The sequence below is a fragment of the Bidens hawaiensis genome, unplaced genomic scaffold (assembly GCF_021521415.1).
Source record: "Bidens hawaiensis isolate Kalapana, Puna unplaced genomic scaffold, B.hawaiensis_p1.1 tig00015054_1, whole genome shotgun sequence".
In the NCBI taxonomy this organism is placed as follows: Eukaryota; Viridiplantae; Streptophyta; class Magnoliopsida; order Asterales; family Asteraceae; genus Bidens; species Bidens hawaiensis.
Window position 1 is genome coordinate 600,415 of NW_027492335.1, and position 12,630 is coordinate 613,044.

Consider the following 12,630-nt stretch of genomic DNA (forward strand, 5'->3'; position numbering starts at 1 on the left):
AAAAAGGAGTAGCGGCGCAGCTTGTTGCCCGCTTGCCTTCTGTTTCGATGTAATCCAATAAGCTATTTAACTCTTAATAAAAAACACTAATTATGGAATTGTATTACCAATAAACCCACCTTGATATTTGACGGATCTCATGGAGCATATTGCAAACACCTACATACACGATATAGACAACTACTTGTATTATTTTTTATTTATTATTCAGTCTTGTATTTTTTTAATTAGAACTTCTTTATTTTTTAAAAAATATTTTTGTATTTTTTGTATTAATTTCTATATTTCTTAATTGGTTTATACTTTTATTTTAATTTTATTTAATCAATTAATTGAAAAACTATGTAGGATGGGGCAGAAGGATACTGTGGCTTAGGGATGAGAGGGATAAGATAGAAAAAATCCGATGTGATGTGGATGTGTAGGAGATATAGCTTAGAGATGAGAGGGAAGAGAAAAATGGACCTGTTAATACTAACGAGGCCTTTGATAGCTATCACATACATTCTCCAGTCCTATTCATAAATCTACCATTTTGTCCATCATAAAACTCTAAGTTATTAAGCCAAATTTGGCATGTAACAAGGAAAGCGACCAATTCCATATTTGGTTTGATTTTTCGATACAACTGTAAAACTTTATCCTTTTATTTTTAACCCTAACCACATATATGCAAACACAATCTTCAATTCTCGACCATATGCACTAATACTGGTTTAAACATCTACTTTCTTAAAAAGCTTCCGTTAACCAACTCTTGTAGTTTTTGGTGTATGCTTGTTACCTCTATGCCAAGCCTCATAAATCTAGCCTTAAAAATCAATTACGTAAACCAAATCATGTGATAATGTGTATTATATTCCTATTAGAGTGTATTTATGTAATTGCGTACCTTAGCATGGAGGGTATAGATGACGCTATCAGCTACAGTGGTATAACCTCCTTTCACCACCTCAGCTCCTCCATCCTCGACTATATTAATGATTTCAGAAAACGGTATTTTCTTTTTTAAACTACTGATCAAAAGCACTCTTAGACCACCATTCAAATCTTCCACCTCCACCGTAGGCGGCGTAGGGTCGTCTATGACCTTACAAAGTGGATTGTTGCTTCTGCCATCATGAACAAATCTCAATGCTTCATTCCTCTTATCTTTTAATACTTCTATTCGCTTTCTTAACTGTTCGATGTAAGCAATTGAATGATCGAACTGGCTTTCTTGTGTGAATAACTGCTGAAAGAATTCAATGAACAAGATCACAAAATTAGCATTGAAACTTGAATATATTCATACATTCGATCCTACTGGTACTTTTCGATACACTAATTAGGAAAACACATTACATCTAGTTACAATTTGACACTTAAATAATACAATATTTGGCTTTAACCATAAAACTTAATTTGTAGCAATGGCACTTTGTCCCTTATACTTAATATTAATAAAATGATTTTAGTTTAACTTATAATGCTCTCCTTAAACCAAATCTATAACTTTATTCACGACCTGGTTTGCCAGTACAATAATATTGGTTCTTTATCCTATAACTTTATTCACGACCCGGTTTGCCAATACATTAATAATGGTTCTTTATCCCGATATCAGGTTAGGGTAGCTACCTCAATTTTCTCCCTTTTGGACATTTACATATAAAATGTTGAGTTTGTTGCGCTTAAAGCATCTTACGTGGCTCTTATTATGTTGGAGATCTTTACCATAGTTTCCCGGACCACCGACCTCTACCACAGCCACGCCTAAAGTTTTCTTGATGTAAACTCCAACTGCTACAATACTCACATTTATGATCTTTATCTTTTTTTTCTTTCCATCTGCTTTAGTGAATAGAAGTTCATTACGCACATACCTCCTTGGTTGGCTTGTTGATGCATTCTTCATAGGCTTTTAATCACCCAATGGCTTCTTGAAATCGCAAGGTATTAAGATCAGCAAATTGTTTAATTGCAGCAACAATCTGAATGTATTTTCTTGGTACATTCCTTAGAAGTTTATGGACTAATCTTTTGTTACCACTTGTGGATCCAAGGTTGCTGGCTTGTGACACAAGTTAGCTAATTTTGAATGTGTATTCATAGTTGACTAACTTCGCATGTGAAGTCATCAAGGGAGTCAGAGTTTCTCATCATGAAATATTCAAACTCATTCAAGTGTTTGTAGTCTAGCATCTTTAACCTTGTCAACGCCAACAAATGAAGTCTTCAAGTCTCCCATATGCCTTTGGTATTCGTATAATGAATGATCTAAGAATAGGTTCTTTGCGCATGTTGAGATTTATTGAACTCTAATTAAATGTTGAAGACAAGAATGTTATAGATCGTGGAGTCTGTTGAGGATGAGTAGCTGGTGACCGAGTTTGTTGTTGTTTCTTATTTCCACGTTTCAGTTTCCTTATTGTTAGGATAGTTTAGTTATGTTCAATTTAGTCACATGTTTACGTTTTGGTTACGTTGTAATTTGTTGGCGTTGCTATGTGTGGGATTTACTGGGTATGATTGTTATTGTTGTAATCTGTTGCCTATTTAAGGCTTTTCATTATTGAATAATATCCATCCAGAAATCATTTGATAAATCACTTTTCTATCAATATGTTTCTTCATATTGATATTAGAGCCAGGGTTTATCAAGCTCGTATAAGTTTGTAATCTTCCAACAACAAATCTCTTGAATTGTCCGTGTTTATTTGTCTCCGTCATGGCTGCAAACAACTTCAGTGGTATTCCATCCACCCCCTTCCAATTTCCAAAGGGGATGAATATGAATTTTGGAAAATTCGTATGAATACTATTATGATTTCACAAGACTTGTGGGATTTTGTGGGGACCAGTATGAGGCTGATGAAGATCGGGTAAGGTTACGCGACAATACGAAGAAAGGTACTAGGGCACTCTCTTGATCCAAGCTACTGTGCACGATGAAATCTTTTCTCGAATTGTAGGAGCTACAACGTCCAAGCAGGCTTGGACACTCTTGCAAAATGAATCCCAAATGGATCAAATGTGCAAATGGTGAAGTTACTAGGACTCCGAAAGGATTTTGAGACAATACAAATGAAGGGAGGAGAACAAGTTGCATACTTCTTATCAAAGGTTATGAATATTGTGAACCAAAAGCGAGCATAAGGTATGGCGCATGTTAGTAGAGACTGTTGGAGTGAGCCTAAAGCGGATGCAGCTGTAGAGGGAGAGGGTGATGAAGAAGGCCAAGTTCATATGGCCATAAAATGTAGTGTTGATGAACATGAATATGACAAAGCTTTTATTACTCAAAACAATAGTAACATGACAACTAAGAACATTTGGTTTCTTTCTTGACAGTGGTTGTTCAAATCACATGAACGTACAAAAGAATGTGTTTGAAGACATACACAATAAAGAAGGTCAACGTACGCAAAGACAATGGGAAGAAGATTCAAGTAGAAGGAAAGGGGGAAGTAAAGCTTGATGCTATGACCTGTAAGCATTAAATTATTAGAGATGTTCAGTATGCTCCCAAGTTAGATTATAACCTTCTAAAGGTAGGGCAACAAATGGCCGTGGGTCAAAAGTTGTTGTATGATGATGGGTATGCACTATAACCCACAAAAGAACAAACAAAATTGTATGCACACTTCCTATGTCAAGTAACAATACATTTCCACTTAATGTTACAAGTACAAACGGTATGGGTTTGTTGGCTATAACTGATGAGACCTTGGTTTGGCATATGAGGTTTGGCCATCTAAATGAAAGGAGTCTGCAAGATCTAAGCATAAAAAGTATGGTGTATGGCCTACCCACTGTGAAACATTGGAGTGTATGTGAAGGGCGTGTTCAAGGAAAGAAGTCCAGAGAATACTTTCCCAGGCATGATACTAGAACATGTCAAATTCTTGATCTAGTTCATGGTGATGTGTGTGGGCCAATGCCTGCCTAATGACTAGGAGGTAACAATTATTTCCTTATATTCACTAACAATGTTAGTATAATAACCTGGGTATACTTTTTACACGAAAAGGATGAAGTGTTTGGAAAGTTAAACTGTTTAAAGCTAAAGTGGAAACAGAAACAGGGTTAAAAATCAAGGCATTAAGATCAGATACAGGAAGAGAATTTATATCACATGAATTTATGAAGTTCTGTGAAGAAGCTAGGATAAGTAGAGATCTTACGACCCCATACATTCCTTAGTAAAATGTTACAAAAAAAAAAAGAATCTAAGCGAGGTGTTTCGGGGAGAAGCTATAACCACGTTAATATACATCATAAGTTTGTCCCCTACACGTGCTCTAGATGATCAAACCCCTTATGAAGTATGGTACAGGTGTAAGCCCTCTGATCATCATCTTAAAGTATTTGACTGTGTTGCTTATGGATTGTAACCTAACCAACACAGGAAAATTTTGATTCTAAGATTCGAAAATGCATATTTATTGGCTGCTCACCTAACTCTTAAGCATATAGATTGTGTGATCTGGTTACTTGAAGTGTTGTAATCAGTCGTGATGTGACATTTGATGAGTTAGCCAAGTGGAGCTCAACAGGGTGAAGGAAAACATGAACTTGATGTTGCTTTGATAATTGAAGTACGAGGTACAAGTAGGCACTGCCCAACAAATGAAGATATCGCAATTGATGAATCTGACGAAAATGAGCAGACAAGTCTAGGACAACAAGCAAGTGCAAATCAAGAAGATATAAGAAAACCTATGCCTGTCTGTGCAAATACTACTTCAAGTCAAACACTAGAAAGTAAGACTTCAAAGGTGTGGGCTCTTGCTGATTTGTATGATTGTACAATTCCCATGGAGGGTTATCAAGCTTGCCAGCTTGCTCTCTCGTCCATGGAACCATTCCATTTCGAGGAAGAAGTAGAGCATAAAGAATGGCTTGATGCTATGGAAGCTAACCTTCAAGCATTAAAGCATCACAAGACCTGGACCTTGACTGAGCTTCCTGAAAGGAAAAAGGCGATTGGGCTCAAATGGGTGTGTAAAGTGAAGATGACAGAGACTCAAAATACAAGGAACGACTCGTTGTGAAAGGCTATGTGCAAGAGTATGGTATTGATTATGAAGAAACTTTCTCTCCAGCATAGCCCGATTTGAAACAATTCAGGTTATTATCTCTTTGACTTCTCAACAAGGATGAGAGCTATATCAATTTGATGTGAAATCGACGTTTTCGGATGGACCTCTTCAAGAATATGTGTATGTTGTCCAGCCACCGGGCTTTGAAGTACATGGTGAAGTACACAAGTTGTATTACCTGCGCAAAGCCTTGTATGGGCTAAAGCAGGCCCCAAGGGCATGGTATGAGAGAATAGACGCATATCTTCAACAACATTCATATGTTAGAGTCAAGTGTGAACCAATTGTGTACATTAAATGGGTTAGTATGTCTGATTTAGTTATATTTTGTTTTTATGTTGATGACATTATCTACATGAGTTTATCACAATAGTTGGAAAATGAATTTGAAGACAAGATGATAAGGGAATTTGAGATGTCAGATCTAGGTAAGTTGGTTTATTTTGTTGGGTTGGAAGTAACACAAAGTAAAGATGGTGTATTTGTGTCCCAAAAGAAATATGCAAAAGATGTGTGGAAAGATTCGGTATGAAGACTTATATGGTTGCTATAACTCCTATGAACGCAGGAGAGAAGTTACAGATGGATGATGAAAGTCAAGTTGATGGAAGAATGTTTAGGAGCTTGGTTGGTGGGCTGCTGTATTTGACTCATACTCGTATTGAGTTTGCTTACTCGGTTGGAGTCATCTTAAGATATATGCAAAAACCCTTTGCATGTCACTATGGTGCAGCTAAAAGAATTTTTTAAGGTATGTTGCTGGGACTGTTGAGTATGGAATATGGTATGGTATGGTAGAGGAAGAAATGTGTGTTTAGAGGGTTATACTGATAGTGATTGGGCTAGTTATATTGATGATCATAAGAGTGTATCAACAAATGCATTTTCTATTGGTGGTGGTGTTGTGACTTGGAGTTCGAAGAAACAGCCTATTGTTGCATTGTCATCAACCAAAGCAGAATATGTTGCAGCTACTAGTGTCGCATGTCAAGCGGTGTGGTTAAGGAAACTATTGAACGAGCTAGGGCATAAGCAAGAAGAAGCTAATAGCATATTTTGTAACAATGTATCAGATGTGCTTTTGTCCAAAAATCCAGCATTACATAGTACAAGCAATCACATTGATATTAAGTACCATTATATCAAAGTCTAGTAGAAGACGGCCAAATAGAAATGAAGTCGTGTCACACCGAAGAACAACTCACAGATTTGCTAACAAAAGCGTTGGGAGCTGATCAATTTTGTCATCTAAGAACAATATTGGGAGTAAGGAGATTTGAATCACAGGGGGATGTTGAGATTGATTCAACTCTAATTAAATGTTGAAGGAATGATCGTTAGAGATCTTGGAGTCTGTTGAGGATGATTAGCTGGTGACCGAGTTTGTTGTTGTTTCTTATCTGCATGTTTCAGCTTCCTTATTGTTATGATAGTTTGGTTATGTTTGATTTAGTCATATGTGTACGTTGTAATCTGTTTCCTATTTAAGGTTTTTCATTATTAAATAATATCCATCCTGAAATCATTTGATACATCACTTTTCTATCATTTTGTTTCTTCAGGGCATGGCTTAATAGATATTAGTGATAGCAAGTGTGTATATCTTAGCATCGACTTCACGTACCACTTTAGGTGCCTTCGAGATCCCATGAATATTGAAGATTGCTTTAATCTTTCACAGCCCAAATAGCATAATTCGTAGAGTTTGGAATTCAGCACTAAAAGATCAATAAAGTCACTCATTCCTTTATTAATGCCGCTTCAATGTTCTTGGGTGATTTTTAGTCATTAATCGTGCCTTCCTTTTCCCAATCTTGATATTACTCTTACACTGCTAATGACGTGAATTCTAATTTTATTCCTTGAATGTGATATATACTATATATGTGTAGTGATCAAATGTGAGCATTATCGAATTTATTTTAATAGTTTCGAATCAATTTAATGTTTTCCTTTAATAAGAAAAAACCTACAGGTTGGATCGCATACAACTTCGAGAACAAATTCTTTTTATTTTTTTCATTTCAGGTTCTTGATTTCTTGATTATGTATCTTGACTCTCTATTTTTTTTAACTTGGATTTTTTATTTGCCAAAAAAAAATAAAAAACATGAATTTAATTAATGTTTGACAACGAGTATAGCCCAAATATTTTAAAAGATTTTTTCTAAAGAAATATTTGATGTAACACAAAGTGTACATCTTGTTGCATCGAATTATCCTCGTATTTTGGTAAAACATCATGCAAATTCATTGTATTTGGTACTTATTTAAGTTATTTGTGAATTTGCATGTTCGGGCGTCCCCCGACAAAGAAATGACGAAAAGATGGCCTTTTTAGGACAAATTCAAGAATCTACTTGATATGCACGACCGTGCACGACCGTGCACCGCCAAACAATACCATGCACTGCCTGTTCCAATCCAGTATAGTTGGGCACGACCGTCCGGATTTCGAGAACGACCGTGCACTTCCAAGAAGATGAAGCCAGTGCCGTTAGTGCGCTAGCGGGTGCTGGGAATTGACCCGGCACGACCGTGCCAGTTCCCAAAGACAAGAAGATTGTGCATGATGGTACAGCGGATAGTGCCAGACGTGCACGGCCATGCACTTTTGGTGCTTGATCGTGCCAAAATATTCTGAGTAACTGTAAATCTGGCTCGAAAGTGAATCATTGACCAACTAAATCGGTGCATGACCGTGCACTTTATGTGCATTACCGTGCACGTTGTCCAAACAGCTTATAAAGATTCATTTCTCTTCATTTTTAGTGTGTGGAACCTTAGTGATTCTCTCTTAACTCTTGAAAATTATTTTGTGTGATTCCTTGAGATTTTAAAGGCTTCCACCATCCTCAAGATCCTTCATTCCATTCTTCAATCCTTGTTTGATTCTAGTTTGTATTCCTTTGTTTTTTAACATGTTTTGTAAGTTTATTTCTAATTTGATTGTAGTTGTATCAAGCCTTATGGGCTAAATACTCTTGTTACTTAGATCATGTTGAAGCTTTTACTTATGTGATAATTATCTATGCATGATTTTGGCAATTTTAGTGTTCTTCAAGTTTATGATGAGTTCTTGAGTTGAAATAATGGTTGAAATACTAGTTATCTTTCATAGTCTTGTTAATTTGATGGGTGGCCATATTATGCAGGAAAACCATGTCTTGAGTGTTTGTTTATAAACTTTGTTTGTGTGTATGCTTAGTTTATATCACTTTGTTATGAATGACTAGTGGAAATTGTCTTGGCTATGAGATTTTGACAAGTATGAAAACATATCATTTGATATTGGAAAATTGTATGGTGATAACATGATTCTTGATATAGTTGATATTTGCTAGAGGTTGAAGCCACAATCCTTAGTTTATATTTGTTGGTTGAAAGGTTCATCTGTTGATTTTGGTCTTTTTAGCTTGTCTATTTTATATGATTTTAGGTTGTTAGGATGTTGTTTTGATGCTAGCTTTCCTTTGATTATGAGATTAGGTAGTTTTGACAAACTTGCTAACCTATGATTGCAAATTTGAATGAATGATTATCATAATATTTTTTTGCTAGCATTAGGCCACCTTGATTGGAATCTAATATTTATTTTTATCTTAATTCATGATGTTTTGTCATTATCATTGTCATTATATCACTAGTTTAATTGGATGCATGGTCTAGGTAACTTTGTTGGATTGATTGTTTCTTGTGCTTTTACTTGCTTATTTTACATGCTAGTTTAGTTAGTTAAAATTTCAAATTGAGATTTGCTTGTCGGCTAGTCATTTACAAAGATTTAGTATTAGAAAGTTGTCGTGTCCATGGATTGATACTCGGTTCTTGCCGACACTTTATTACAAACGATAGGTACACTTGCCTTTCTTGTGTGATTTAGTTGTAGATGAAAACCTATTTTAAAACCCGATTCATGTGAAACTTTTATTTAAATTTTTTATATTTATTCACACACTTCAATAGTAGACTAGTTATTTCTCCCTAACAAGTATAGTTGGAGAGTATGTTTTATTTTAATCTTTTTTTTTGTTGGTAATATCTCTGTAAATAAAGAGACGCTTATGTTTTATAAATAGCACACAAAACTTTCTGTTTACGTTCATGAATTATTTCAAAAACCTTATAATATCAACACCAGCCTTTTGCACATCACTGATTCAATTTTTATTGAAAACATATATAGACAAAGATATAAAGATAGAGAATATGCATCTTTGACTGTTGAAAGATCGGGAGAGTGATCAAATACCTTATCATGTTGAGACGACAATGAAGGAACAAGTGAGTTGAGCTTGTAGCAAAGGTTTTTCATGTGAACTCTTCTATTCTTTTCTTTTGTTTTACGTTCGATCTTCTTTGAGTCGTCATTGGATATCTGCATCATTCAAACTCGTGTACTCGTGGTGAAATGTCTAAGAAAGATAAGTTATCTTGATTGTAAGACTGCAATCATCTAATACATATGTATGTATGTATATATAAAAGCATGAATTAGACCACCTGGGGGCAACGAATCCCCACCCTAACGAAACATTCCCATCAAAGTATTTTATACAATTAATACAATAAATGAGTGGGGTCAAGTTACCTATAGGGTGAATGGTTCATGGTACAAGATACAATATATCAACAAAGTTTAACATAGTCTCTCTAATATAAGTTTAAGCTAGAACCTAGCTTAAAGATTCAAGCTTGATTTGGGAACTCAAATAGCTCAAAAATGAATTGTCATCGATTAGAACTTATTATAATCAAAAGGAATACGGAATTACGGATTTACCTTCATTTCCATGTTGATCGCTAATTTCCATTGCAAAGTATTTAAAACAACCAACCTAGTGTGATCAACAAATTATGCCTCAAATTTGGGTTCAATGGGACGGATTTGCATGCAACTTTGCCCTTTGGTCTCAAATCACCTTTTGCAGTCACATAGATTTAGCGCTCGTTAAAGTTTATTATTGTTTTCAAGATTCAATGTTTTATGTCATCGATCATGTTCATCGTAGTAGTTATTATTTTACTGTGAAAATGATATTTATTAAATATAATTAAGTTTCTTTTATTTTTATGTTTTATCTATTCTTTTAAATAATTAAAAATAGCAAATATAACTTTACGTTACGTTGCCTTTATTAATCCATAAAAAACTATATATGGCCTCTACAAAGAATTAATCAAAGTTTAAACTATTTTCATCTAATTTAGTAAAAAGAAATAAAAGGAAAAGAAACTATGGTAGGGAAATGTGTGAAAGGGAGTTCACATTATTTGGTTTGAGACCAAAAAACTGAATCGAATCGGAATGAAATAACATTCCTTTGCATGGGTCACCCTCGCATAGTGACAAATGAGGTTTTCTATAGGAAAATATTAAACAGGTTATTTTCATACAATAATGTATTAAAACAATAACTTTACGACAGAATTACAAATTTTGTCCTTTAAAATAAAATGAATTACGGTTCGTGTCATTTTCTAAGTTTCCTTGCAGGCGGTGTACTTTAAACTTTTTTTTCCTACAAGTTTTGTCCTTTACACTAACTGGGTTAGAAAAAGTCAGTTAAATGCCCTCACGTGAGACGCATGTGAGGGCATTTTTGTCTTTTCGTCTACCCTGCAACTTCTTCTTCCTCTTTTCTTCTTCATTTTTGCAGATCTCTCTCTCTTTCTCCCTCCCCCTTCTCTCTCTCTCTCTCTCTCTCTCTCTCTCTCTCTCTCTGTTTAAACCACCACCACACCACTAACGGCCACCGGAGACCATGTTAATCGCCACCACCACGTACCACCGCTCACTCTCCGCCGGGTAATCCTCCAGCCTCGTCCCGCCGTACACCGTCGCCTCCTTTTGCACCTCCAACACCACGCCGGACTTCAACCATATTGTTGCTGTTAAGTACTTCCCCGGCGGGAACACCACGCGCCCGCCGCCGGCGGATGGGCACGCGTCGATGGCGGACTGGATTGGTACGGTGTCGTAGTGGATGCCGTCGCCGATGGCGCCGAAGGCGGTGACGGAGATGGTGATGTTATTATTGTTAGGGTTAGGGTTTGAGACTGTAGGAAGCTGGAGAAATGATGACGTTGATTGTGTGGAGATGATGAGGATTAAAGTGGATGATAAAATGAACAAGGAATGGAGGTTAAGAGTTATCGGCATTTTTTCCGGCGCCGGTGTACGGTGGTTGCCGGCGGAGTTGAGGATTTTGTTTCCGTAAAGATGGTTCGAGTTTAGAACAATGGAGTTCAGGGACGGAATGCCGGAAAGTTGCGGTGGGATTTCACCGAAAAGATTATTATTACTCAAATCAAGTTCGGTCAAATGGGAAAGACGCGAAACATCAGCAGGGATTTCGGAACTCAAACTGTTCGAACCCAAATCGAGAACCTGAAGAGCGGAACAATTACCAATCTCGGGTGGAATGCCGCCGGAGACGTTATTATTCGATAACGACAGAACAACCAACGACTTCAAAAAAACAAAAGTCGCAGGAACGTGACCCGAAAACAAATTCGAAGACAGGTTCAAGTACCGCCACTTACTTAGATTTGGATTGAGATCTGCAAAAATGAAGAAGAAAAGAGGAAGAAGAAGTTGCAGGGTAGACGAAAAGACAAAAATGCCCTCACATGCGTCTCACGTGAGGGCATTTAACTGACTTTTTCTAACCCAATTAGCGTAAAGGACAAAACTTGTAGGAAAAAAAAGTTTAAAGTACACCGCCTGCAAGGAAACTTAGAAAAGGACACGAACCGTAATTCGTCTTATTTTAAAGGACAAAATTTGTAATTCTGTCTAACTTTATTGCATTTTAAATTATATTCACTTATTAAACAACTGTCTACCTGTTTCTTAATTCAACCAAAAGATATCACGTAGCACCAAACTTAAAATCATGCAGTTTGAGGCTAAAACTTTGAAAATCTCGTGGCACATGCATGGTGACTAAAATCTCACCTATTCCGTTCTTTCCTACGAAAATTATGTGGTACTTAGTAAATGATCTATAATGTGTACGGAAAGAACCGAAAAGCATGAACGGTCTTAACTCCCAAAAAAGACGAAAGAAACTCACCCATTTAGCCATAAGAAAATCCATTGGATATCTGCATAATTAAACCACAAAAATGGTACTACATAATTAATCCATTGGTAATTAGCCACGGACAACTTAAAATGGATTTTACTTAACTTTTAAATAAATCCCTTCGGACGATCATTTTCTATTAGTGATAGGAAATGGTTATATCGGGATATGTTCAAACATGGAAAACAAAAACTGGCAAGAGGAGAAGAGCAACATCGAACCAATGTTCTTAGTTTATATTCAATTTTATTTAAAAAAAAACCCTCATCTCTAACTAATAGAAGAATAAATTTTAAGACACGTATCGCTTTATAGTTAAACCTCACATTCATTTTCCACCCATTCTTCTTTGACCCGAATAACAAAGCACACACATCATTTCATCTCACTAGTATGACACGTTCCCACTATATCCTAGAATGCATTTCAATCGATAAACTCATACCAAAAATCCT

The 12,630-nt window shown here is 36.0% G+C and overlaps 1 protein-coding gene across 1 annotated transcript; it reads right to left on the minus strand.

Moving 5' to 3' along the window:
* Positions 1-724: 724 nt before the first annotated feature.
* Positions 725-9,471, minus strand: LOC143548340 (transcription factor bHLH162-like). Its single transcript, XM_077039539.1, has 3 exons — positions 9,337-9,471; positions 893-1,231; positions 725-811 (listed from the first exon to the last, which is right to left on the minus strand). Exons 1-3 carry the CDS (start codon positions 9,469-9,471, stop codon positions 725-727), a joined length of 561 nt encoding a protein of 186 aa, XP_076895654.1.
* Between the last annotated feature and the right edge of the window lie 3,159 nt (positions 9,472-12,630).

Excerpts from the sequence above, each read along its gene's own strand:
- LOC143548340 (XM_077039539.1), bottom strand. The coding sequence starts at position 9,471 with ATGATGCAGATATCCAATGACGACTCAAAGAAGATCGAACGTAAAACA. Across the intron at positions 1,232-9,336 it reads TGTCGTCTCAACATGATAAG|TTATTCACACAAGAAAGCCA; the intron begins GTATTTGATCAC and ends TTCTTTCAGCAG. Across the intron at positions 812-892 it reads TCTATACCCTCCATGCTAAG|GCTAGATTTATGAGGCTTGG; the intron begins GTACGCAATTAC and ends TTGATTTTTAAG.